This window comes from Leuciscus leuciscus, assembly GCF_965113295.1.
Source record: "Leuciscus leuciscus genome assembly, chromosome: 9".
NCBI classification, from domain to species: Eukaryota; Metazoa; Chordata; class Actinopteri; order Cypriniformes; family Leuciscidae; genus Leuciscus; species Leuciscus leuciscus.
This window is the reverse complement of record NC_138733.1, coordinates 37,452,009-37,479,399: the sequence shown is the minus strand read 5'-3', so window position 1 is coordinate 37,479,399 and position 27,391 is coordinate 37,452,009. Positions and strand designations below refer to the sequence as shown.

Below are 27,391 nucleotides of genomic sequence, written 5' to 3'. Positions count from 1 at the left end.
ATGAAGTGTTTCGTTTAACACCTGTACATTATGACGTATTGCTTTTGCATTTGACCAGTGTGTCCGCTTTACTCAGTGGCATGTGCTGTATATCAGACGTAGTTCTGTATGGCGTAGCCACTGTGGGTGTCAGATTTAGTTAGGGTGTATCTAGGTGAATAGTTGTCCCGCTCTGGTGGGCAGCTGGTGCAGAGAACGGCTCCACCAACGAACAGAAAGCCCGCTGTCACCCAGCCCACATACAGGGCTGCCCCCATCTCTCTCTTCAGTGCTTCATGCACTATAGGATTATGGAAGTCTCTTATAATGGAGTCGGCTGTCCAGGACACAGGCACCACAGTAGTCAGTCCAGAAAGCATAAAGGTAATCCCAGATACCACCACAATCCGTGCTTTGGCGCGTGGGTTACTTAGGCAGTTGGTGCAATCAGCCCCAACCAGAAAAATGAGGAAAGCCAAGCAGGCCAAAGCCATGGCGGTCACCATTAGCCCACGCGATGCCTGTAGGGAAGGATCCAAATCCAGCAGGGCATCGTACAGTTTACACTGCATCTGCCCAATGCGCTCGTACACGCACGTCATCCACAATCCTTCCCAGAAGACCTGCGCCACCACGATGTTTGTGCCGATAAAGGCGGTTACCTTCCACATGGGCAGAGCACAGATGATGATGGTTCCTGCAAAGCCAATCATTGAAAGAGTGATTCCCAAAACCTGCAAAGCCATGGAGGGGGCTGGGGACGACATAAAACAGACAAACAGAGACAACCTTTAATTCTTGCTTTATCAGTGTTTCTGTAACATAAATATTTTAATAATGAAACAGATGTGATTTGGTTGCAGCTCTAATAAAGTAGCGTATGAATGATTTTCTCTCACTTAGAGGGCAGTAGATTTCAAAATACAGGTGAGCAACGGTGGCGCTGAATTGAGTTTACCCAAACACAGTTGTGTTTGGAGTTTGTTTGAATGAAACCGATACTAACCGAGAAATATATTTCTCAACAGAGAGCTGCATGGTTTAGTGATGGTTGTCATACTTTTATCTCTGTCTTTGACATCACTTGTTTACATTTCTAAGAATGTAATGCACGTGTTCGGACATAAAAGAATATGTATGGGTTTTACGTAAGAGAAAACCTGGCATTTCCCTGTAGTGGTTATCTGAAATAACACAGTGACTCTGTGAAAAGTTCTCATTGTAAGGAAACTCAGGATGTTTGTGTACGTAAGCCTGAGAAACATGCAATATGAGCCCTGTAAGAAAGGTTGTGGGAGAACTGGTTTTCTATTTAACTGAAACTCCTGAATTCAAATGTGAATTCAAATGTGTCAAAAATAGAAAAAAAGCACTTAAGTCAAATTGCTCATTCAAATTTATAATTCTTTGTCCAGTGTCTCTCAGAAGATGAAGAAACACACAATGCAAGTGAAATACAAATCAACTTTTCATAATTAATAAAGTACAGTAACCTTAACCCACGGTAAAAATGACTATGAACTTATTTATATCCCTTAGAACCTGTATTTGTACAGTTTGTCAAGCAGTACAAAAACAATATCTATGCATCATCTTGTTCTCAGAGAACATGTGGTATGTTCGATTGACTAGTGGAAACTAGTGGGTGTTCCTGAACAGCAGGTTTTCCTAGTGTTGTGTAAAGTATGTTCTTCTGGCATGCACAAAAAAAAGAATGAGAACAAAAGCCAGGACCAATTTAGCCAACAATGTTTACTTCATATAAAACTGCACATAATTAGTGAAAAACAAGTGATTTTGCACAAGAGAATTCAACAGTTAAAAGTTCTCCAAGAATTTCACCTACACTATTTTGTCGTGTCAAAATACACTATAAAATATACAACTATCTTTCTAATGAAACTGTGTGTAGGTCTTGGGAGGAGTTGGAGACCATGGGACTGGCACTGTGTGGTCGGGAAGAGCATCATGCCCACTAGATGGGTTTACCATCCTTACAGGATTATATATGACAGATGCTGAGTGGTCGAATGAAGCCCTCATCTCAACCCAGCGACACCAACCACGATGGAAAAGACCATCAGGACACGATCAGCCTGCAGATCAGGCCTCAGTGCCAGCATGGAGTCATAGACTTTACACTGCATCTGTCTGGTACTCTCCACCACACAGCTGACTACTTACAAAGCACTATATGGTTTAACTCCCCAGTACTTGAGCGAGCTCCTAACCCATTATAGTCCTTCACGTCTATTGCAATCTCAAAATTCTGGCCAGTTGATAATACCTAGAATATCAAAATCAACTGCAGGTGGTAGATCCTTCTCCTATTAGCATCTAAACTCTGGAACAGTCTTCCCAACATTGTTCGAGAAGCAGACTCGTCTCTTTAACCTGGAATACACATATAACATTATACAGAACTATTATTTAAATCAGTTAAATGATTGTTGGGCTGCATAAATTAGGTCAGCCGGAACCGGGAACACTTCCTATCCTATAACACATGATTTACTCGTTACATCATAAGAAGAATGGCATCTACGCTAATATTAATCTTTCTGTTTATTCCGAGGTTTACTGTAGTCAGCTGGATCCGGGCCGTGTTCAGATCAGATGGAGGACCTGCGCCTGGACACGACCACAACGCATCCCTGAAGTGTCAGCAGAGATTGTGTAAACTAGACTCTCCCCTGTGAAGGCCTCATCCACACGACAGCCATCGGCACTGATCCTCAACAAACTCGTCTCCATACCGGCGTGACTCCGATCTTCAACCAGATGGACCTGGATAATATTCTGATTGTTCTGATCCAATCTGACTAAAATGCTGCCTGAATCATAATCATACACTGTTCGTTCGTTGGCCAGAGGAGAACTGAGCGACTGAGCCTGGATTCTCCCAAGGTTTATTTCTCCATTCTGTCACTGATGGAGTTTTGGTTCCTTGCCACTGTCGCCTTTGGCTTTTGGCTTTTGGCTTGCTTAGTAGGGCACACTTAATATTCAACAATATTATTAATCTGCATTGACACCATTACATGAGAACTGAACTGAGCTGGACGATGACATCATGGTTTTCTACTGAGTAGCTGTATAGAAAAATGAACTAAATTAATAAATCTTTAAAACAAAAATGAACTATCACTGAACTTACTTAAGCTGGACTGTGATGCTATTTTCTTCTAGATCTGCTGTACAGCAGAAACAAACTCTGTTGCATTATTTCCCTGTTATCTATATTTCCTGTTCATGTTATTCCACTTGTAAAAAGTGCTATATAAATAAAGGTGAGAGGTCACAATGTTGGTACCAATGAAGGCTGTAACTCTACACATGGGTCACACAGAATTATTACTCCAATCCAATCAAACAGGGCCAATCTCAATATCACCTTCTGGGTTTTTTGGGGGATTTGCTTTCCAAAAACTAGACCAGTATGTTGGAGGTAAACACGCTGGGTTCAAGGAGGGAAAAAAACATGCTATTCTAAATGTGAATCCGCATCCGCATAAACTGAGGAAATAGCTGGCTTGTGAGGTTGTGACAATAAAGGGTTTTAAATGTGTAAGATCGGTTTACGTTCCTTTTTTCACTTCCTATACGGTAGGAATAATGATCTTGTTTGAATAAACATGTTTAGAAGCCTCATGTTAATTAAGAAAGCTATGCTACAGAACTCAATGTTGCTTTCTTTATCCATTCGATTAATCCATTTGAAATTTAGTACTTAATATTAAGACAGAAATATTTTCCAAAAGTAACGTCACCCACATCCTGTTGTTAATATTCAGACAAATGCCATTGCTAGTTGTCTAACCAGTTTTGGAGAACTTGAAACCAAAGCTTCAGAAAAACAAATAACTTTTTTCTGTGCCAAACCTCATTTCTTGAAATGAGCTAATTTACTGAAATTTATGCACATGAATCTCAGGGATGCCTTACGATGTTAGCATGCCCTGGACACAGAGGTCTCAAAAGGGTCCATCAACAACACATTTTCCATAGCAACCTGTTTATACTACTATGGCCTAGATCCATAATCAGAATTTGACCAAATTAATAACATAATATTGTTCGGCATGTAAACATGGCCATTGTCTTGCCTAGAAGAACTGAATCAACTTGTATTTAGGGATGTTTACAGATAAAAAATAAAATAGATCTAGTGATTTTACACTCATTTTATTTAGTAAGGAAGCTCGCTGGCTAATATTTCAAAATTATTTCCATCCACCACTGAGTGCTCTTTCTCCACTGAACAGCATCATTTTATTTTTGGCAGTAAATTCAATCTTACAAAAACAAATAAAATCATATGCTTAAGTATTAAAGTAGCTGTATTATTGAAACTCTAATAAATGTACAGTTTTAATGGCTGATTTGCTGGCGCAAATGCCAGCACTGTAAAACCTTGGTGTAAAAAAATGACAAAATTCTGAGAGTAACATACTATTTTCAATTAATAAAGTAATATACTATAGAAAACAGTGCATTGTGGGCAATATTTGTAATTTTCAAGAAAGTAGCCTCAAAGTGTCCCAAATCACACCTTATACCCTCATTCACTATTCCCTAAATTAGTTCACTAATATAGTCCACTTGAGATAGTGAATGAAAAGAAGTGTTTATTCAGACACTGATAAACACCTGACAAGCAGAATCACTGAAGGACAGAGAAACAAGAACAGAAAAAAAGAGACATAAGCAGGAAAACACAAGAACTATACTGACTTCCAGCCACACTGAGTGTGAAACCAGATTACAAACCAGTTTGTTTCATACTTGTATAGAAGTCCTTGTTGAGATTTAACAGAGGTTTAGATGTTTTATTGAAAATAATAAAGTTTTTAGTCACCATTAAGGGCTCTTGACCCTTGACTTTAAACTTTTTTTTTTTTTTTTTTGGCTGCTGTAACTGTGTGTTTAAAAAGCATGGATGTCATGGCAAGAAAAAGCCAAGAGGAATTTGATCAGGTGTTTTTGGCTGTGTTGCGATGATGCCATAATCAATCATCATGAACTTGTCGGATCCTGTTCTGTGTCTTTTAATTTTATATTTATGGATGATAGTAGCTATGTGATTCTATAGTTTTCGTTCAGTAATCAGTTCTTTTTAAAATCATACAGAGCATAACACATTTTGAACTCGTGCATAATTTAGAAACACACAGACATCAACAATCAGCATATGAATCTCAACAATGGTGACAATCAAATGTTTTGTGTCGCAATGCATGCTGGGTGCCAGAATAGTAAAAAAAAATTATAAATTATGCCGCTTAATGGTCTTTTTATATGCCGATTTTTTATTTCTGTGTGTGTCTAAATTATTATTTTGGGGTTTAAAAAATCCTTCAAAACAATTGTTGCTGGAACTCTTGCATTTTCTTTTATAATGCAACACTTTTGATAAAGGATTGAACACTGGATGAGATCAGTGAATCAAGAGACTAAATATGTCGTCATCATCAATGCATAACAATCAGCATTCACTGATCATCATCACCTTTTTTGCCATAAATGTGGCTAGCAAAACAGTTAAAGCAGCACAAGCAAAAATGGTTTTAAAATGTCAAGGGTCAAGAGCCCAATTAAGTAAACACTGATCACCATAATGGTAATCCAAACCAAACATTTTCAATAAAATATCAATTTCTAAACCTCTGCTAATTCTCAATATGAGATTCTGTAGATGTATAACAGAAATAAAGTCAAACTGGTTAGTAATTAGTGTAATAATGTGTAATGGCTGGAAATCAGTTGTAGTTGTGTCTCTTTTTTCTGTTCTTCTTCCTCTTTCCTTCAGTGATTCTGATTGTTAACAGCAGGTGTTCATCACTAATGCTCAAAAATCACTTACATATTCCCTTATCTCACTGCAACACTGCTTCAGTGTTACTTCTACTCTTTGTAGTGTGGACACTACAGTATATGTTCCTGTGGGGTTTAAAGGGTTAAAGGTGCAAGATTAAATGGCACAGCCCCGTAATATATTTTAACAGTAATAAACTGTTAAAAGAGGTTTGGGCCAAATTCCGAGCCCGGAGCCCTCCCCCTGGACAGCACGCCAAATACACATAAAGCTTTACTCCATCTAATTATATGTAAGTGTGAACTCGTGAAACTGTAAAAAAGCCTGGTAAGGTGCCAACAGTGTGGTGCACAACAAAGTGATTCAGCCATTTAAAAATAGTTTTTTCATTTAGTTAATGTAATGATAGAAACAATGATTTTTGCTTAGTAGGTATAATTTTGACCAAATTTCTTTGATTGAAGTGCAAACAGACTGAACATGCGTCATGCCTTTGGGTATCTGCGAGCAAGGAATTGGAGAAATCCCTGATGGTGTTAACTGACCAAGACTTGCTTGTGACTTGCAAAACTATTACTTGGTCCCTCTGGAACCAACTCAAAACATATATTTTCTTGTAGCCTAATAGTTTAAATTTTACCTGTCGCCCCACAACCTACGTCCCAGCATAAATGCAAGCAACACAAGTGCCCAAGCAGCCTGCAAGTCCAAGAGTGAATACATTGCATTTGCCCTGCACTTTGTATCACACAGCTAGGGACATGGCTAGGATAAATCAAAACATAGACACCATTTTTATTTATTTATTCTGTTTGTTTGGCTTTGTCTTCTTGGAAGTGTTTGCTCCTCTGTTAATTGTACAAATGACTAACCTGTTTTAAGTTTTTCTCAGAAGGGAGCGGTCCAAGTCAGATGGACCTGAAACCTGGTTAAACCTGACCAGATTCCACAGCAGGGAATGTGGATACAGCTAGTTTCTGTGAGATGCCCATCAACAAGGAACTATCGGTTGATGGCTTGGTTCAAATACAAATGAACCAAGTCATCATCTGAAAAACTTTTGGATATCAACCACAAGACCTTTTAGGGATTTATTGATCTAGTGCTTTTACACTCATTTTATTTAATAAAAAAAATTTGTTTTTAGCTTACTGGCTAATATTACAAAATGATCATATTATCACATATTATAATGATCACATTAAAGTTATTGTTATAAAATAATAATGTTTCAAAACACAATTCTAATAAATCCACTCTTCCAACAGTTTATTCAGACTTGCTGATTTGCTGGTGCAAATGCCTGGTGCACAACAAAGTGATAGAATATCATAATATCTATTCACCCAATACAATTTTTTTATTTTTCATTGAGTTCATGTTATGTAAGAAACGAATGAAGCAGAAACAGACTGAACATGCCTGATAGTTGTTTATTGTTTTCTTTTACAGTCAAATGTTTTTTACATCGAAACTGCACAAAAAAAATTTGCCAACATCTCTGTTGAGTTTTTCAGCAGTTTAGTCACCATGTCAGAGGCCAGCATGATCTGATCTGTAATGTTTTCTTTGATGTGAGAATATTCATTATTATTAAACTATTATTATGAAATGGTCAATGCAATAAGTTGTTTTACAGAAAAGTTTATTTTAATAACAAAATAATAAGACACATTTAATGATCATTGTGCAAAAAAAGCAAATCTATGTAACCCAAAAAATAAAACTTGATAAGAAGATTAATGCACATTTTTATAAAACCATAGACATTGTTTTTTAACAGTTAGATATATTTAATTTTCTGATTAATAAAACTATTATTATTGTCATATTAAACATAAATAGCAAGAATGGCTTGTTTATGAAAAACAGATAGTTGCTTCCCTGAGTTGGATTCCTCTCATCACATTATACATGCACAATTTCCTCTTTCAGTGATCTGTATAACCACAGCACAAAACCTCAGTATATAAACTATGTCATATCAGACACTGTTCTTCTACTTTTTCTCCTTGGAAAAAAAGTCCATAGGTGGGGATAAAGAGGTTTTACAGGGGGGGAAAGAAAGTCTTTGCCAGTAAAAAGTCTTTGTGTGCTTGATCTCTTTCAGACGTAGGCTTTGCTGGTGGCAACGGACCGTGGCTGAGAGTACTTGACGCCATAGTTTTCCTCCTCCTTAGGTGGGCAGGAGCTACACAGTATACCTCCTCCCAGGATCAGCAGTGCAGCTGCACCCCATCCAATATAGATAGAAGCTCCCATCTCCCTTCTTTGGGCATCTGTGAGAATGGGGTTGTAGAAATCCCTGATGATGGTGTTAGCTGACCAACAGACGGGGACCAGAACCAGCACTCCAGCGATGATGAGGATTACACCACTAGCAATAGCCACTTTCACCTTTGCACTTTCATCCTCGATAAAGCTGGTACATTTTCCCCCAACAATTCCCAGGATGATCCCAAAGATGCACACAATGATGGCGATGATCACAAGTGCCCGAGCAGCCTGCAAGTCCTGAGGTAAGGCCAAGAGGGAGTCGTAGATCTTGCACTGCATTTGTCCTGTGCTTTGTACCACACAGTTCATCCACAAGCCTTCCCAGAAAACCTGTGCAGTCACAATATTGGCTCCAATGAATGCTGTCACCTTCCACATAGGAAGGGCACAAATCACAATAGCTCCGATGAAACCAATCATGCCCAAGCAAATGCCCAGGCTTTGTCGACACATAGACACCATTTTTCTCTTGTTTGCTTGGCTTTGTTGGCTTGAAAGTGTTTGCTCCTCTCTTAATCCAAGAAATTACTTATGTTCCTAACCTTCAGAATGTTCCAACCTTTAACATTTTCTCCAAAGGGAGGAGTCCAAGTTGAATGGACCTAAAACCAGGTTAAACCTGACTAGATTCCACAGCAGGAAATGTGGGACACAGTTCGTTTCTATGTGACACGCATCAATGAGGATAACCCAACAACCACATATATCAACCATAAGCCTTTATAGTGATTTAGTGATCTAGTGCTTTTACACTCATTTTATTTAATAAGCAAATTGTGAATTTGTAAATTTAATAAACAAGATTTAGCTTCATGGCTAATATTATAAAATGATTTATATCCATCAGTATGTGCTCTTTCCCCATTGAGCAGTATCATTTTAGTTTTAGGCAGTCAGTTCAATCTCACAAAAACAAAACCAGCGAGGGGTCCCCCGTCACAGGGGAAGAAGGGCCCTCGCACTGTATTACAATCAATAGCCAGGGCAAACTGTACAACTGGGTAAAAGGGGGCAGTATGCCTCTTAACCAGGATGCACACTCACTGTATGTTTTTTAACTGGTTATACTTAGGTAAACAACACATAGCAGTGTTACATCACCATTATTTTCGTAAGTCGGGGCCGGTTTGTTTCAGGCTTCAGTTCGTTATTCGTGAAAGCAAACCATTCTGGTGGAAGAGCAGAAGCTGTGCTCATACATGTAAAAGGGTTATAGGTGACTGAATCTTTTTTAATTTAGATTAAGCTTGTGTGGGTGTTTAATTTGTAATTGTAATGAAGTTCGTTGTTATGGGAAGAAGGAGGCGGGAACCGGCGAATATTTAACAACTTTAATAATAAAATAAACCAATACAAAAATGAAAGTAAAGACAGCAGCCCCTCTCGGACGACTGCTGTCACATACAACAAAACTAGGGCTAATTGCAATTAACTGCATTTCCCCCAAGTTTGTAATCATCAATATTTAAACTTAGAATCACCTAATTAAATTAAACAACACAGAAAAAAAAGGAACAGAAAATAGCTATATTAAAATAATATTAAACATCAATATATCAATATATTTTTCTTTTTCAATAATCAATCAACATAATCAATTTAACAGATTTTTATTTATTTAATTTTTTTACTAATTATCAAAATAAAATATAGTCCTACAAAGCTATTATTATCAGAGCATGTGATCAGAGCAGGTAATTGTACCATTTTTGCCCAGCATGACTATATAGCTCAGTAGGGCTATTGCAAACAGAAGTCTACTACTGAGAAATTTCACGTTGTGGACTTTGCTTTTCCAGTGCGTGATCGGTACATGATTGGAGTGTTTGGGCCGTGAACGACAGAGCAGAACACGCAGTGCAAACACGGAGCGGAACAATAATAGCGCGCCGACACACACACACACACACACACAGAACGGAGCGCGCGGCTCACACACGGAGCGGAAAAAACCTGCTCGTGAAACCTGATCGCAGAACACGGATGGACACAAAATGCCATTCGGCGGCCGAAAATTCGGTGCATCTGGCTTCAAACCAACTGCTATGGTATTTGAATTCAGAAAAAAAAGTGCTGCGTTACTTGCGTTATTTTTTTTTTACGCGTTAAACATCTCAAATTAATCGCAAAGATTAACGCGTTAATTCCCCCAGCCCTAAACAAAACACAACATAAAATCCAGGCCTGATCTCTCTCGTCCTTCACTGTCGTCGCTCCTCCTTTTATGCTCCCGTAGGTCCTCCGTGAGAGATACGAGACCGGTGTGTTACGACCGGTGTGTCCCCATCATTATCAATCACGCCACCGGTCTCGTGCCGTTCTCTCACGGCCCTCTGCCTCGTCCTGCTCGCCACATACCCCCATCGCCCCATGCAGGCTGGGGGGTACTCCCGGGACTGTGCTCTACCCCCCACCCCCACCTCCTTCGGGGGGACCAGGCACAGCGGCCGCAGCACCTGGGGGTATGGATAGACAAGGCGAGAGAAAAGGATATGGAAGCATGAGGAGCGAGAGAGGGGAGGGAGGGGAGAGAGGAAAGAAGAAAAAAAAATCTTGGTCCGGTTCCCAAAACGCACTGCCCTCTGGTCCTCCACCAGCTGGGTGATCTTCTCCGTGGTGCCTGGCGGAGCTGGATAGCCCTCGGGGGATGGCTCGACATTCCTCCGCCGCATGGTGGACGGCTCCTCCGGGTTCGGGCAGTCGGCAGGAGTCACCCGTTCCCTGCTTCTCCCCATGATGCTTTCAAGATATCAAAAATCCTTTTCCAATTTAGAGTCTTCAATGTCTTGGCATGATTTTACCTATGTCTGATGGCAGTCACAAGAATCCCCCAGGAGGAGTATTTGAAACGCCACAGTATGCCATTAAAACAAATGGCTGACTTCCTGTTTGGCGGAGCTAATGTCTGTGGTGTGAAAGTTGTCCGGCTTGATGAGATCTATATATGTGCAAAGCTTGGTGACCGTAGCTTACCATAGCTGGTATTTGCTACAGAGTTCCCTGAACATGCCCATTTCTAGGTGGCGCTATAGAGCCCCCTCTACATGTCCATGAATGAACCTTTGCTAAGCCGTAATAGGAGATGACTTTGACGAGTGTGCAAAAGATCATGAAAATTAAAGCACGGCAAGTACCCTAAAAAGAAATGACTAAACATAAAAAGGATACAAATGTTTGATGTGTTGCCATGGCAACAGTATTTAAGAGATCAAAAATCCCTTAAGAATTTGAAATCTATACTTTTTGTCATTATATACAAACATCTGAAGCAATTTAGTGAAAGAGGAAAAAGGGAAATTGAAAAAAAATTGTTACAAATGTCCTTCTTCCCTCTGCCAGTTGTAATGTTGAGGACAATAACTGCTTTCACACAGCAATCCTGGTAAATTACCGTTAAATTACCAGAATGACTTTACCAGTAAATACACAAATATGCTGCTCACGCAAGCAATGGTGTTCTGGCTTTTTACTGGTAAGAGGCCATTCACACATAAGCTCCAAAATACTGGTCAATTCTGTGATGTCAGTCATCGGAAGTGATCTTTAAACGTCACGCCATTGTCTTCATCCGCCCGCATGAGGAGAAGTGCTTTAGTTTCACTATCTGTTCAATTTGACAACATTTTTTGACGTCTCAGTGAAAGGCATAAGGGGATGATCAAACAGGGCACAGTTTTGCTCTTAAAAACACGAGATGTGCATAATAGTATCCAACTGATATCTGATCCAATTTCTGATCCAATCTGACTTCTGACCTATAATGCTGCCTGAATCATAATCATACACTGTTTGTTCATTGGCCAGAGGAGAATTGAGCGACTGAGCCTGGATTCTCCCAAGGTTTTTTCTCCATTCTGTCACTGATGGAGTTTTGGTTCCTTGCCACTGTCGCCTTTGGCATTTGGCTTGCTTTGTTAGGGACACTTAATATTCAACAATATTATTAATCTGCCTGCATTGACACCGTTATATGAGAACTGAACTGAGTTGTACGATGACATCGTTGTTTTCTCCAGAGCGGCTATAGATATAAATTAACTAAATTAATAACTTTTTTACAACCGAAATGAACCATCACTGAAGTTACTTAAGCTGGACTATGAAACTTCTTTCTTCTAGATCTGCTGTACTGCAGAAACAAACTTTGTTGCATTATTTTCCTGTTATCACTGTAAAGATGCTTTGAAACAATCTGTATTGTAAAAAGCTCTATATACAGTAAATAAAGGTGACAAAGGTGACAATTGGCCCAAAGCAGACTTCTTACATCAGCGCATTCTGACCTCATACGTGATCATACCGGAAATCTTCATTCCGCGTTCACACAGTGCACATTACCTGTAATTTACTGGTATTGATAAATACATTTGGAAATGTTATGGGGCACTATGGAGTCCACTGGCTACACCCAAAACAAATGACCAAACAATTGCTAAAATGTTTTTTGCTAAAATGCAAGAATTAGTACTAAACTAAACAAAAAACTAAACTTGTAAGTTTAGTTTTTTGTTTAGTTTAGTACTAATTCTTGCATATTCCAAAGGGACCAAAATGCAATTTCGAACTGGGGGGCGCTGTGGAGCCAATGAGGCATGGGTCTCCTGAATTGCAGTATCAAAACAAAAGATGTGCTGAAACAAATGTATCTGTTAACTGTCATGATATTTTAGCCATGGTAAGACCATCAAAACAGTGTGGGAAAATGTAAAATCCCACATTCCATCCAAGATGGCTGACGGAGTCAGATAAAACCAAGTGAACATTGTCCTATATGATGTCATCAATGACCATACCAAATTTCGTGCACATTGGAGAAACTTCATCCTGACGACAGCCTGCACTCGACCACGCCAAAGTCCAAGCATTACAGAACTTTTACATTTTTTGCAGGTCTGATGTGTCTGCAAAGTTTCATGCATGGCAAAGGCCTCAAAAAATATCTAAAAATAATAGTGAAAAAATATGCCAAAAACTATAGGGCTTTAGTGCCTCTGGTTCAGGCCTCTATGCCCTTCACCTTCTGTGCTCAGGCCCTAATCATGTTAAAGTGTTAACATAGCTCTATTATTGCCATAAAATAATAATGTTTCAAAACACAATTCTAATAAATCCACTGTTCCAACAGCTTATTAAGACCGCTTGCTGATTTGCTGGTGCAAATGCCTGGTGCACAACAAAGTGATAGAATTTCATAATATCTATTCACCCAATAAAAATAGATTTTTCATTGAGTTCATGTTATGTAAAAAACAATACATTTTCAATACTCTTCCAATGAAGTGGAAACAGACTGAACATGTTGTTTATTGTTTTCTTTCACAGCAAAATTAAGATTTTTTTACAGCAAAATTGCTCAAACTGTTTTACAGGAGATTTTTGCCAATATCTCTGTTGAGTTTTTCAGCAGTTTTATCTGAGGCATGATGATCTGATCTGTAATGTTTCGTGAGAATATATTGTCAAAGTATTATTATGAAATAATGTCAATACAGTATCAATAAGTTGTTTTACAGAACCATTTATTTTAATAACAAAATAATAAGACAAATTTAATGATCAAGACATCTTTGTGCAAAAAAATGCTAATTTATGTAACAAAAAAAAAAAAAAACTTAGAAGCTTAGATAAGAAGGTTAACACACATTTTATACAACCATAGACATTGTATTTTATTAACAGTTAGATATCTTTAATTTTCTGATTACTAAAACTATTACTATTGTCATATTAAACATAAATTGCAAGAATGGCTTGTTTATGAAAAACAGATCGTTTCTTCCCTGAGTTGGATTCCTCTCATCACATTATACATGCACAATTTTCTCTTTCAGTGATCTGTATAACCACAGCACAAAACCTCAGTATATAAACTATATGTCATATCAGACACTGTTCTTCTGCTGTTTCTCCTTAAAAAAAAAAAAAAAAATCCACAGCTGGGAATAAAGAGGTTTTACGGGGAAAAAGAGTCTTTGCAAGTAAAAAGTCTTTGTGTGCTTGATCTCTTTCAGACATAGGCTTTGCTGGTTGCAACGGACCGTGGCTGAGAGTACTTGACGCCGTAGTTGTCCTCCTTAGGTGGGCAGGAGCTACACAGTATACCTCCTCCCAGGATCAGCAGTGCAGCTGCACCCCATCCAATATAGATAGAAGCTCCCATCTCCCTTCTTTGGGCATCTGTGAGAATGGGGTTGTAGAAATCCCTGATGATGGTGTTAGCTGACCAACAGACGGGGACCAGAACCAGCACTCCAGCGATGATGAAGATTACACCACTAGCAATAGCCACTTTCACCTTTGAGCTTTCTTCCTCGATAAAGCTGGTACATTTCCCCCCAACAATTCCCAGGATGATCCCAAAGACGCACACAATGATGGCGATGATCACAAGTGCCCGAGCAGCCTGCAAGTCCTGAGGTAAGGCCAAGAGGGAGTCGTAGATCTTGCACTGCATTTGTCCTGTGCTTTGTACCACACAGTTCATCCACAAGCCTTCCCAGATGGTCTGTGCAGTCACAATATTGGCTCCAATGAATGCGGTCACCTTCCACATAGGAAGGGCACAAATCACAATAGCTCCGATGAAACCAATAATCCCTAGGGTCATGCCCAGGATCTGTCGACACATAGACACCATTTTTTTCTCGTTTGCTTGGCTTCGTTGGCTTGAAAGTGTTCGCTCCTCTCTTTATCGTAGAAATGACTTCTGTTCCTCCCTTCAGAGTTTTAAGATTTTCTCAGACGAAGGGAGGAGTCTAAGTTGGATGGACCTGAAACCAGGTTAAGGTAAATTTTCAAGCCTGACCAGATTCCTCAGAAGGGAATGTAGATACTGTGGCTAGTTTCGATGAGATGCGCATCGGCAAGGAACTGAACAATGGCCATGTCACGAATACAAATGAGCCAAGTCATCAACTGAAAGGATTGGGTAGGTATTAACCATAAGTCTTGTTGAGACTCAAAACAAAAAAATATGAAGCTAAAAATAGAGCTAAGTGTTTTGATGGCCGGATGAATTAAAGGCTTTTTGACATTATATTTTGGTTAGCTTTCTTTTCTCTCTACTGTTAAAAACTAAACCAATGCTACACTGTCCATATGCGTTTATTTCCTGTTTCATGGCAGAATCCCTGGTACTTTCCAAGTAGAATTCACAATACAATTAAATCAACGCTTTTCCAAAAAAGGCATTTTTATCATGTTTTCAAATTTTTAACTGGTTGGCAGATGAGCGAAAAAGGTTTATTGCTCAAGATTCAATTAATCAACTAACAAAGGATACATTTAGAAATGACAATTTAAAATCATTTGTAATATTTCAGAAATACATTTATTGACAAGATCATTTATAAAAATCCAAAGCTATATTCATTGTAAAAATATTTCCCTGTGGAGACGCAATCAGATTTATAGATTCTTAAAAAAAAAAAAAAAAACATCAGAAAATGCTTGATTTACAGAAAGTGAACGATACACCAGTACTCACAAATTTTACCTTCTGTGTTGAAACATACATGTATTCATATGCCAATTAGCATTACAAAATCTCTACCTCTAGAACAACTGGAATGAGTGGAGAAAGTGGACAAACAAGTTTTTCCAAATCATCATTCACAGGCTAGCAAAGAAGCCTTGCAAACAAGCTTTGTGACATTGCAAACAAGTCGCTAATTAGATTTGTTGTTGGATATATACATTTTATTCAATCAAACACTGAAAGTAAGTACAAGTTGCATTCAAAAATGTTGAGAAGCACAGTTTTAGAAGGTGTCAGTCAAAGAAATGTTCCATTAGCTAAAGATATTGTCCCGGAACAGTTGTGTAACCTGGAGCTGGATAAGGTTTGTTAGGAACATAACTTCCAGTATATGCTACACTAGGTGCATATGTGTTGGCAGGCATGTAAGCTCCAGGAGGCCCATACATAGGTCCTTGGTAGGGGTACATGCCTGGGTAATTTGGATACATATCTTCTCTCGGTGGACAGGAAGTACACAGAATGATCCCTCCAAACAGAAGACATGCTGAGGCGCCCCAGCCAATGTATATGGATGCCCCAAGCTCCCTCTTTTGTGTCGCGATTGTGAGAACATTCTGGAAATCTGAGATGGTGACAGCTGCCGACCAGCAGACCGGTATAAGACAGGCGACTCCAGCAACAATGCAGAGGATGCCACCCACGATCAGCACTTTAGCCATGGAGGACTCCTTCTTCAGACAGCTACTGCACTGGCCACCCACAAACGTCAGTATCATCCCAATGGCGCCGATCACTATTGCGATGATGATCAGCGCACGTGCCGCTTGCAAGTCCTGGGTCAGACTCATTATTGAGTCTTGGATTTTACACTGCATCTGTCCAGTGCTCTGCATTACACAGTTCATCCACAAGCCGTCCCAGACAATCTGGGCCGTGGTAATGTTGGCACCAATGTACGAAGTGACACGCCACAATGGGATGCCACAACAGACACATATACCAACAAAACCAGTGAAGCACAGGATCTGGCCAGACACTTCTTTAGCAATCCTTCCCATGGTGTTGTCACAATCAAAAGCAGCTGTTGGTCTGGTCGTAATCCATGAGTGTCTGAGAAACAAGCAGGAAGTGATGGCCTGTTTGACACAGAGCCTCATTTGGGAGGAGTCTTGCAGAGCTGTTTGTTTTAATCCTGCTGAACAAGATTCCAAAGCAAGATTCTTAAAATATGCAGCCATTCCGTGAAGACACATTCAGATCTGCTGTTGGTACAGTAGATGCTTTCAAAACCATTTCAGTCTTGTCTCTCTTGTGTCAAAGATAAGTCAAAGATTTGAAGATTCTCTCAGATGAGTGGAAATTAATTACAAATGAACAAATAGTGTTTAACACAAGATTTGAAACTAAATTTATATTTGAAAGAGGTGAAATGCTGTAAAAACTGTACATTATCACAGTATTACATTCAGTAGCATAAATTAACTACTTTTTAAAAAAAGTCTTGAGCTAAAGCAATGTTTTACAGACAAGGCAACCGCTTTTTTTTGGAATGTTTACACTTTATTTTGGGTTACAAAGTTATAGCACAAGACTTATTTTAAGTGCCTTCTAAAGGATATTAACAGAGTGTCTATAATTTGGACTAATGGACTAATGGCCGAACTCATACCAAGCCTTGACTTTCCATCACTGAAATTAGAATCTCACTAATAATATGCAGTTACAACTGTTTCAAAGAGCAATGACACTCCAGTGAATGTGAAACATGAAAATATTGTATATTAAAGAGTCCAGTGCATACATCCATATGCTAGTTACACAGAGCCAAGAGAGAAATATTCTGACGTTTTGATGATTAGGCTTCAGAATTTGCCATCAGATTTAAACTTATTTATTTTTTAGAGAAAACATTGTGAAAGTATGTGCTGTTGCCCAAGAGTTTTTAAACTTGTATGAACTAGTGATATATGCTTTAATTAATACCATCACAGTCTGAAGACTTGAGATACAATGTTATTTATTGATGCTAGTACATTATGACAAAAATACATAATACACATGACAAATTACAGAACAATACAAAAGGTATTATTGTAAGTATTTTAAATAAACCTATATATATTCCCATCCATAAAAGCTGTAATACATACATTTAAGCGTTTGGCCAACTCTTTTATCCAAAGGGACTTGCATTGCATTTAAAGTATACATTTTAGCAGTTCAAACATTCCCAGATGATCAAAGCCATGATGTTTCTAGCGCTTTGCTCTGCTGTTTCTGCTACTGGAATACCAACATATAAAAGAACATAATTTTACAGAATTATCTCTTTTCAGAAGAGACTCACTGCTAGGGAGATAGAACATTTTACACTATTAAATGTAAAAAATGTCTCAAGTAATTCTACAGATGAATTGTTGTCACGGTAATTAGATCTGCAGTTACTAGAGTGCATTTTAAGGCCAGTCATATGGGTTCTGCATCTCAGACAAATTCTCTTGTTGAACTGGACCTCACGGCGGAGAACTTGGGGTTGTAGATGCGTTCTTGCTTTGGCGGGCAGCTCCAACAAAGTATTCCTCCTCCTAGTAAGAGCAACCCAGCAGATCCCCAGCCGATATACAGAGCTGCACCCAACTCTCTCCGCTGGGCCTCCACCATCAACGGATTATAGAAGTTCTGTATGATCGTATTTGCTGACCATGAAACTGGGATCAGACAAAGAAGTCCAGAGACAATGAAGAAAATCCCTGCAATGATGCACGCCTTTGCTTTAGACCCTGGGTCCTCAATACAGTTGGTGCACTTCCCACCAGCCATAGAAATGATGATTCCAAAGAGTCCGGTCAAAATGGAGATGATGATCATGGCCCGGCCAGCTTGAAGGTCAGAACTGAGTGCCAGCATGGAGTCATAGATTTTACACTGCATTTGTCCAGTGCTCTGCACCACACAGTTCATCCACATGCCCTCCCAGATGATCTGTGCTGTAACAATGTTGGCTCCAATAAATGCAGACACCCTCCACTGGGGCAAAGCACACACGATAATGACCCCCAACCAACCCAGCATGGCTGTGACCATGCCCATAATCTGAAGTCCTTGGGAGACCATGTTTTTAAATCAAAGGCCTGCCTTTACAGTGATAAAGTAGCCAAAAGTGTGCAAACCAGACATGTTTGCTCTTTATAGGAAAAGTGTGAAAAGGCGGAGTTTGGTTGTCCTGAGTTGATGATTTCTGGAGAGCCCCTATGATTCTCATTTGGCTGCTTACACTATAAACACGAAACAAGAGGAACTGACAAAGCACAGCAACACTTTGAGGTCCTTCAAGGTCAGTTAAAAAATAACTTTTCAAAATGACCTTGCACTGACATAAAAGCTACTGTGAAAAGATATGGCCTTTAGATGGGGGATTATGGTTTAGGATTATGGATTATCATTTTTATGATATAGGTAGATGATACAACAAACAAAATTGCAAGAAATTATACAAAAATGCACGCTAATCATAAATTCCCTTACCCAAACCCTAAACCTAACCATGACTGTAAGAGGGAAAAAACCTTTTTAGAATGATTTATGTACATGATAATAACTGCACTCCGCCTCTGTGGCAAGCAGGGCGGGCCGGTGACGTGATGATTACTGATGAGCACCACCTGCGTGACGCACTGGTCATGGAGGAGCTTCGGAAGCATAAAAGGAGGAGCGACGACAGTGAAGGACGAGAGAGGACCAGGCCTGGACTTTACATTGTGTTTTGTTTATTTTATTATGTTTGTGGGGCAGTCGTCCGTGAGGGGCTGCCGCCTTTACTTTCATTTTGTGTTTATTTATTTTTATTCAAGTTTGTTAAACGTTCACTGGTTCCCGCCTCCTTCTTCCCATAACCACTAATCTTCGTTACACCATGTTTGGGCCAAATATGGACAAACCCAACCATTGGGTAAAAAAAAAAAAAAAAAAGTAAATGGTTGGGTTTGTCTATTGTTATGATGAGACGTATTGTGTATGGTCTCTCTCTCTCTCTCTCTCTCTCTCTCTCTCTTTTTCTCTCTCTCTCGCTCTGTCACTCACGTAGGTTGCACCTCCCTAATTGAACGTGTCGAGAATGTGCCCCGTGGTTGGTCAACCTGGAACTGCGCGTCTTTCAAAAAAGAGGAAGAGACGTGGATCTGGCAAAGAGAGAAAAGGGGACTGTTGTTCATTCATAGCGCTGTTGTTGTGTTGTTGGAAAGAGAAATATCTCTGTGCAGTAACTTAAATACTGTGTTATTTATTGTCCTTTTACTTTATCCCCGTTTGTTGTTCTTTTTCTATTTTTTTTTTAAGCGTTCTGTGAACGTTTTTTCTTTTAACACTCAACGTGTCTGAGTGATTCGTTCCTTATTATAATTATAGTAAATGTCACTACTTCAGCACAGAAGCCGTAGGGGTTGGGGTGCCGCTTTTGCTTTATTGTGAACAAACGTTTTCTCCTGTTTTTGGCTAGTAAGGGAGTCAGTTCAGTCTGTATTTTTGTTTACTTTTTCTTTGATAGGATCATAAGTTTTCTCAAAAAAAAGGTAGATTGAATTTTGTTTGTTATTTTGGCTTTCTCAACCCTGAAGTTAATTTGCTTCTTTTTGATGTCTTGTGCTGCTGTTTTCCAATTTGAACAACTTGTTTCAAAGTAATAAAAGAGAAAGAAACAAGAAGTCAGTTGTATCGGAAGTTATTTATGTTATTCTCCTGGACCCTAGACCTGGGACGTAACACTATATTTGACCCAAACATGGGTTGAAACAACCCAGCATTTTTTAGAGTGTGGATATCCCACCAAGGATGCCATAACTATTTGGATATGTTGAAACAATATTTTTGTTTCTCCTGGTTAGACACAGGAGACTGGGGTTAATTGCAACAACCTTTACTACATTTACTTCTCAGGGTAGGTTTATTTTTGAAAGTCAGTTTTCTGTGTAGACATTCAATAGCTTAACAGCTACAAAACGCTATTTAACATTTCCATTTTTCCATTTTGTTAATTTCCAGACAAAATTATACCATTCTTACAAGTAAAAACACTTCTATAAGCTGAAACTTATACATCATATATTTGGATATTTAATCAGACATAATACAACTATTATTTGTCATACATTTTTTAAATTGCTTAGACACTAAAAGTCTCCTAAACTACAAGCACATTACGTGCTTTACACTCAGGTTGCAATTGTAAAACAAACTTTTTGCAAAACTCTAAACACAGTTCTCTACGTTAGACACTTCATTCAAAACTAACAGCTCTTTTGTTTAATTTGGGAAACAATGCCATTTAAATTGTACAATCATTTCCCAATTACCTACACCCAATTATCATGTGTGAAAACACTTATACATAAATTGTTCACTTATAAATCAAAACTCAGTGTTTTGAGAAGGAAAGAATATATTTACCCCCTTGCATTTCTGTTTAGAGTGTAAATATATATGTATATGCATGTCACGTTTTGGGTTTTGTTTCTTGTTCTTGTCATTGTCATGTTTCTGTGTCTTGTCATGTGATTCCTTGTTTGTCATGTGATCCTGCCATGTGTCTTGTCATTGGTTAAAAAAATTTAATTTAATTAAACGTCACTGAACTTACTTAACAATAGTCTTCACTGTGACACTATTTTCTTCTGGAAAAAAACTTTTTTTGCATTATTATCCTGTTATCTTTGTAAAGCTGATTTGAAACAATCTGTATTGTAAAAAGCGCCATATAAATAAATGGGACTTGATTTGACTATATAGACTGGTATACAGTGTATTCGTGCATTTGCATGTACGTGTTAGTGCTATGACAAACTCCTGTACACTCCACTGCACACTAAAAAGGCAAAAGACACAATATAGTAGTGTTTTATGTTTTAATATTTTACTTCCTAGTAGTTTTGAAACCTCACAAATAGCTTAAATATTACCCAATTATGTATCAGATAATTTATTGAGAACAGAACCGTCTTTCTAAACAAATAGTAAAAAAATTACGGGTTTGCTAGATTCAGATTTTTATTATTTATAAATAACTGACATACTGTATATGCAAAAATCCACTTTTAATTGTGTGTAATGAGGCACAAAACACTAATTTGAGTGTTTGTAATGAATTTATTTGTTGCAATGCACATACTTGAAATGTTTTCTAGCTCAAATCTGTCACAATTTTAAAACACAATATGAATACATTTACATTTTATATAAATCCTTAACAGTTTAAGTACATCCTCAGAGTGTGAAGCCAGTCAGCAAAGTTAAGAAGAGATATTTACAGTTCCCGCTCCATTTTCTTTGGCAGTAGAGTTCTGTTCAGCACTGTGACACATTCACACTGATACATTCTTAGTATTTCACCATTCCTGTCATATCTTGGAGAGCTGAGGGCTAATTCAACCATTTGGTCAGTGATAGAGCGTTCGCATGCATGGTCAATTGTAACACCACAGGTCAAAAGCTGGTACAATGTTGGTACAACCAAGGTACAATGTTCACAAATTGGGCAGTTTGAATGTCACTATTAGCAGGGCTCTTTGGCTCCGCTTCACACATACCCTTTGGTTCCTCCAGGCCGAGCAGTGTACTTCGTGGTGTATTGATCCCGGGGAGGGCAATTTGCACAAAGCAGTGAGCCGCCAATAACCAGCAGTGCCGAAGCAGCCCACCCAATAAACAACGAAGCTCCCAACTCTTTTTTTTGTGCACTGATGGTTAAAGGGTTGTAGAAGTCCCTTACAATTGTGTTGGCGGTCCAGCAGACTGGAATCAAACACAGAATTCCAGAGACGATGAAGATGGCTCCTGAAATAATACCAACTTTGGCTTTGGCTGTCTCATCTTCAATACAGTTGGTGCATTTCCCTCCAGCAGCCGCTAGCAGGATCCCAACAACGCCCACCAGGATGGAGATAATACACAAGGCACGGGCAGCCTGTAGATCTGAGCTGAGAGCCAGCATTGAGTCGTAGACTTTGCACTGCATCTGTCCAGTGCTCTGCACAACACAGCTCATCCAGATTCCTTCCCAGGTAATCTGCGCTGTGACGATATTCTGTCCGATGAAAGCCGTGACGTGCCACATAGGGAGAATGCAAACCACAATTACCCCTATCCAGCCAATGACAGCCAGGGCAATGCCCAGCATCTGTAACCCTGCTGATACCATGCTATTCTTTGCTTGTGCGTTGAAGTCAAAGAGAGTGAAAGAAAAGGTATGCTTCAGTCTGTAGAGCCAGTTAAGTGAACATGGGAATAAAGCGGGCTCTTTTATGCGTGGGGAACAAGGAGGGGCAGCAGGGAATCACTCACAGGCACATCGTCACCATGATTCGCCCCCTGGCCTGTGCTGTCATCGATCAAGCAAATCCTAGGGGCGAGTCTTAACTCATGCTCGCATTAGGGTGAATTTCTTTAGGGCATTTTATGAATCATTAGTTATTCATAGTTTTTGTGGAAAATAACATGATTCAACAATAGGAGTAATCCATAAATGAAGATTAAAGAAGCAAGGCAGACACAAAAATATAATACACCCAGGCCCGTGAAGGGTTTTGAAAGATTAAGTAACATAATTAACATACGTTTAAACATTTAAAAGAGCACGAATTGTACAAAATATTGATTTAGGCTCTGAAACACACACCCAAAAGACTCTTAATTTTCATTCACTGTCTTTTGTCTTCACTAATTGTAGCTGAAGCTTTAGCTTAGACGGATGATTTTCCATAATGCAAAAGATACCACACATTTTATATCTACTTAGAGATAATTATGTGACCATTATATGCAGACAGTTTTAATAATGAGTTTAATGAAATTAGTCATTTCGAGCAAAGCGTATTTCATGCCACCCTCTCACCAATACTTCTCTTACACATACTTTTTTATCTCACAAAAAGACATTCAATGGAAAAAGCAGTTGCTTAAATTAGATTAAAACGGCCACTACTTGAAGCTCCACAATCTTCCATTCTTTACATAGTTAATATTTGTTCTAAATAGTAGAATTTCTAAAGAATCAAGGGAAAAAGCAGTAGAATGCTGACCTGGTTTCCAATGTCCAGAGAAAGAGGTGGAATCTTTCCTAAAGCCACTGCTGCACTATATAGTTAAAAGAGCGAAAAAGTGTTCGCTGTCCAAGGGTTTGCAGGGAACAGACATTAGAGGCACATGGTGAAGGGATGAAAATCAATCTCAGGTGTTTGCTGTGTAGAAAATGGAGGGGGAAAAAAGAGGGACAGAGTAGGAGATACTGTTTGTTTCATGAATGAAAGAACGCTCTGTTTGGTGGCCAGAAGGACAAGAATGGCTCTATTTTACATGGAAGCTCATTAAAATCCCCTTGGCAAGGAGAAAGTGGATACGGTTCCTCACAGGTAAGGAATGTCTGCAATTAAGGAATTGAGGAAAGATGGTCTGCCAAAGTTTACCTTCTCAAATGGGTTATTTTGAATTCTATGAAATCCTATTTGAGGCTGTAGTATCAAACATTTCAATACAGACATCAGAATTTATTCAATTGGTAAGATGATGTCATTATAATCACATGACTGTAATTTAGTAAATAGGAAACGAATCACATTTGGTTAGTGTTCATTTGTTCAAACATCCAAGGGCACTAATTTAATTGGGTTTGTCCTGTAAGGACACGTGAGTTAGAATTTTCTACGTGCTTAAGAACAGAATCTCAAAATCAGCGAGGCTCTTGAAATAAACAAACACCTAAACGGTTATGTGGAGAACTGGCTGGTCTAGAAGTTAGGCAAATGAATTTATTACACATGGGAAAATGAAAATGAGCAGCTCATACTATGAGTTTTGTAATGTGAGAAGAACATTTTCATAAAATAATGTAGTAAACAAATGAAACTTTATTGAAACAATAAGATATAGGAAACATAAATAAATGTAATTTATGTAGGTATTAACAAATATTTCCACAGTGACAAAAGTCCACCTTTGACTTTCAGCAGTGAGTCATTTGTCCCCACACTCTGTTTACAGTCACCTGTGTAATTACTAATGAATCTTTTAATAGTTTCTTCCTCCCAGGTGACGGGGGAGGTTGTCTGACATCAGAGAGTTTCACCCCCGGGCTCGTGAGACGCATAGACATAGTTTCTATGGATGATCAAGCCTGTGATAGCGATCTAGAAGAATGAAAAGACGGATGACTCAGCGGTGCTTTCCAATGATCAAACAAGAACACACGACACTGAGAACACTTGATGCTTGACCCAGCCGGATAATTAAAGATGGCTGAGTTTCTGAACAATTAACATAATAGACCAGACACAGAACAGTGGTCCACACATCTTGGTAAAACTCATCAGAAAATAAAAGCTTAGATTTTCCTAGGATAATAAGTGAATTTTCTTCACTTTTCACTTCACAGACCAGAGGACTGAAAATGTTTAAATTAAAGTAAAATTCAAACACTGAGAAACAATGGACAAGTTTGATATATTGCAAAGGGAACGTCATTAACTTAATCATTTAAAATTGAACAAAATCAAATACTTTATTCCTGGTAGTATCTGGTAGTTTCGATGTGGCTTGTAATAAATCACGTTAGTAAATAAATAAGCAAGCAAGCAAATAAATACATACATATACATACATACACACACACACATAAAAAATTACTTATTTAAAACATTTCTACCAAACTATTATATAGCAAATATAATTCAGTCAAGTCAAGTCAAGTCCTTTATTTATATTGCGCTTTTTACAATACAGATTGTTTCAAAGCAGCTTCACAGAGATAACAGGAAAATAATGCAACAAAGTTTGTTTCCAGAAGAAAATAGCGTCATAGTCCAGTTTAAGTAAGTTCTGTGATGTTTCATTTTATTGTAAAAAAGTTATTAATTTAGATCATTTATATATATAGCCGCTCTGGAGAAAACCGTGATGTCATCATCCAGCTCAGTTCAGTTCAGTTCTTGTATAATAGTGTCAATGCAGGCAGATCAATAATATTGTTGAGTATTAAATTAAATGTTAAATTTAATGTCCCCAACATTAACACCACATTATATATAAATATATATATATATATATATATATATATAATAATAATAATAATAATAATTATTATTATATATATATATATTTATAATATATATATATATATATATATATATATATATATATATATATATATATATATATATATTTATATATAATGTGGCATTTTATTATTATTAATTTTTTATATCTTATATACATACCAGTATAGGCTATTTGTGATTTCTATCAAAAATTATATTTTTTCTGTATAAGATATTTCTCATAACAGAGTTGAACTACTGAGTTTCAGGCAAACATTTCATGCAAAACACTTTGCATTAAAGATGCATTATTTCAATAATGGCCTAAAGCCTTAGCACACAAAATGATTTCCAAATGTTGAGATACTTGTCTGGTAATGACAGGAAGGGAATTTAATTAAAAATTAAAAGTTTTTGGCATCTGGAAAACGCAAAGAAATGCATACGTGAATGCGGATATTTAGGCAGAGTCACATTTTTCATATCGCCTCTAAAGTACATGTGCACAGTCTGAGAAACTGGTGGAACAGGTTCACACTCCCACACAGAAATGCTGTGCTGACCTTAAATGCTGGTTGCATACTATTGTAAACATAACAACCTCTAGTAAAAAAAAAATGCATCTCATGTCTTATGTCAATTGTTTATTATGACAACCATACTGTTCCAAAGGCCAATGCTCACCTGTGAAATTCTTGTTTGGTGCTTAACAAAAGCACATTTTACTCCACACTCTACTTTTAAATCCTTGCACTTTTAACGCTCACATGGTCCTGAATGTTGTACACATTTGTACAAGTATATATTATATTTTTATAGTAATTTTAAAATAGAAAAATTATAAAATATTTGGTTTCACTTTATTTTGATGGTCCCTTTAACACATTCTGCTGACTATAAGTAAAGTTGCACCTACATGTCTGTTAACTATCATTACAGTATTAATAGAGTATTAGTAGACTGGTAGGGTTAGGGTTAGAATAAGTTGACATGTACTTGCAAAGATACTTATAGTCAATAGAATTGTCTGTTGGAGAACCATCATAATAAATAGTTAGTAAATATTAAGCAGAAAGTCTACTAATACTATAATGAGAGTTAGTTGACATGTAGTTGCAAAGTTACTCATAGTCAACTAAATGTTCAAAAGGGACCATTAAAATAAAGTGTTACCAAATGTTTTAAGACATTTTTCATTGCTAAAGACTGTTTGCATTGCTGTCAGGTTGTTCTCACAAAACCAAAACTGTTCAAGTGAAACGAGTTGTTATCTAGTAGCTCCCTCTATCAGCTAAATACAAGAACTAAAACACACAACACATGCTGTTCACTGTTGGCACGTACACAGAGCACAAACTAATTACTGTATGTAAAAAAAAAAAAAAAAATGTCTTGAAAATGTATTTGCTGTTTATCAGTTTGATATTACTCAGAAGCTGGCAGCAATCTAACCAGTAAACAGTGTTTTAGCCTTGAAAACAAAAGCGAATCTTTTCAAATACAGATGGGAGAACTGATCTAATCTCAATCGATCCAAAACCAGTCTACAGAATACAATCTCTCCCAAGTCTTAAATCTTGTGGATTCTCCTGACCTGCTGTCACACAATAGCTGATCTGTGTAGTGATCGAATGATGGTTTACTGTATGGAATCCAGTTCTTTGAGGAAAACAAACATCTTCATGAAATCAAAATGGAATGTTTTGGTGATACGAATAGTGTAATAAAGTATTTATAAACCATTTGTAAACTGTTAGTTTA

The 27,391-nt window shown here is 38.0% G+C and overlaps 6 protein-coding genes across 6 annotated transcripts; all 6 read right to left on the bottom strand.

Annotated features, from left to right (window-relative positions):
- Positions 1-24: 24 nt before the first annotated feature.
- Positions 25-23,694, bottom strand: LOC309506777 (claudin-4-like). The gene is made up of 2 exons (XM_082180749.1): positions 23,621-23,694; positions 25-733 (listed from the first exon to the last, which is right to left on the bottom strand). The coding sequence occupies exon 2, from the start codon at positions 723-725 to the stop codon at positions 93-95; it is 633 nt and encodes a 210-aa protein (XP_082036875.1). The 5' UTR covers positions 726-733; positions 23,621-23,694; the 3' UTR covers positions 25-92.
- LOC309506778 (claudin-4-like) lies at positions 7,212-8,600 on the bottom strand. Its single transcript, XM_082180750.1, has one exon. The coding sequence runs from the start codon at positions 8,531-8,533 to the stop codon at positions 7,901-7,903; it is 633 nt and encodes a 210-aa protein (XP_082036876.1). The 5' UTR covers positions 8,534-8,600; the 3' UTR covers positions 7,212-7,900.
- Positions 13,347-15,364, bottom strand: cldne (claudin e). The gene has a single exon (XM_082179418.1). It carries the CDS (start codon positions 14,706-14,708, stop codon positions 14,079-14,081), a length of 630 nt encoding a protein of 209 aa, XP_082035544.1. The 5' UTR covers positions 14,709-15,364; the 3' UTR covers positions 13,347-14,078.
- Positions 15,505-16,682, bottom strand: cldnf (claudin f). The gene has a single exon (XM_082179417.1). It carries the CDS (start codon positions 16,607-16,609, stop codon positions 15,866-15,868), a length of 744 nt encoding a protein of 247 aa, XP_082035543.1. The 5' UTR covers positions 16,610-16,682; the 3' UTR covers positions 15,505-15,865.
- LOC309505946 (claudin-4-like) lies at positions 17,552-18,721 on the bottom strand. The gene has a single exon (XM_082179419.1). The coding sequence runs from the start codon at positions 18,663-18,665 to the stop codon at positions 18,036-18,038; it is 630 nt and encodes a 209-aa protein (XP_082035545.1). The 5' UTR covers positions 18,666-18,721; the 3' UTR covers positions 17,552-18,035.
- On the bottom strand, positions 21,678-22,796 carry cldna (claudin a). The gene has a single exon (XM_082179420.1). It carries the CDS (start codon positions 22,738-22,740, stop codon positions 22,120-22,122), a length of 621 nt encoding a protein of 206 aa, XP_082035546.1. The 5' UTR covers positions 22,741-22,796; the 3' UTR covers positions 21,678-22,119.
- Positions 23,695-27,391: the final 3,697 nt, after the last annotated feature.

Bases quoted from the DNA above. Each gene is read 5' to 3' on its own strand.
- cldna (XM_082179420.1), bottom strand. From the start codon at position 22,740: ATGGTATCAGCAGGGTTACAGATGCTGGGCATTGCCCTGGCTGTCATT.
- LOC309506777 (XM_082180749.1), bottom strand. From the start codon at position 725: ATGGCTTTGCAGGTTTTGGGAATCACTCTTTCAATGATTGGCTTTGCA.
- cldne (XM_082179418.1), bottom strand. From the start codon at position 14,708: ATGGTGTCTATGTGTCGACAGATCCTGGGCATGACCCTAGGGATTATT.
- LOC309505946 (XM_082179419.1), bottom strand. From the start codon at position 18,665: ATGGTCTCCCAAGGACTTCAGATTATGGGCATGGTCACAGCCATGCTG.
- cldnf (XM_082179417.1), bottom strand. From the start codon at position 16,609: ATGGGAAGGATTGCTAAAGAAGTGTCTGGCCAGATCCTGTGCTTCACT.
- LOC309506778 (XM_082180750.1), bottom strand. From the start codon at position 8,533: ATGGTGTCTATGTGTCGACAAAGCCTGGGCATTTGCTTGGGCATGATT.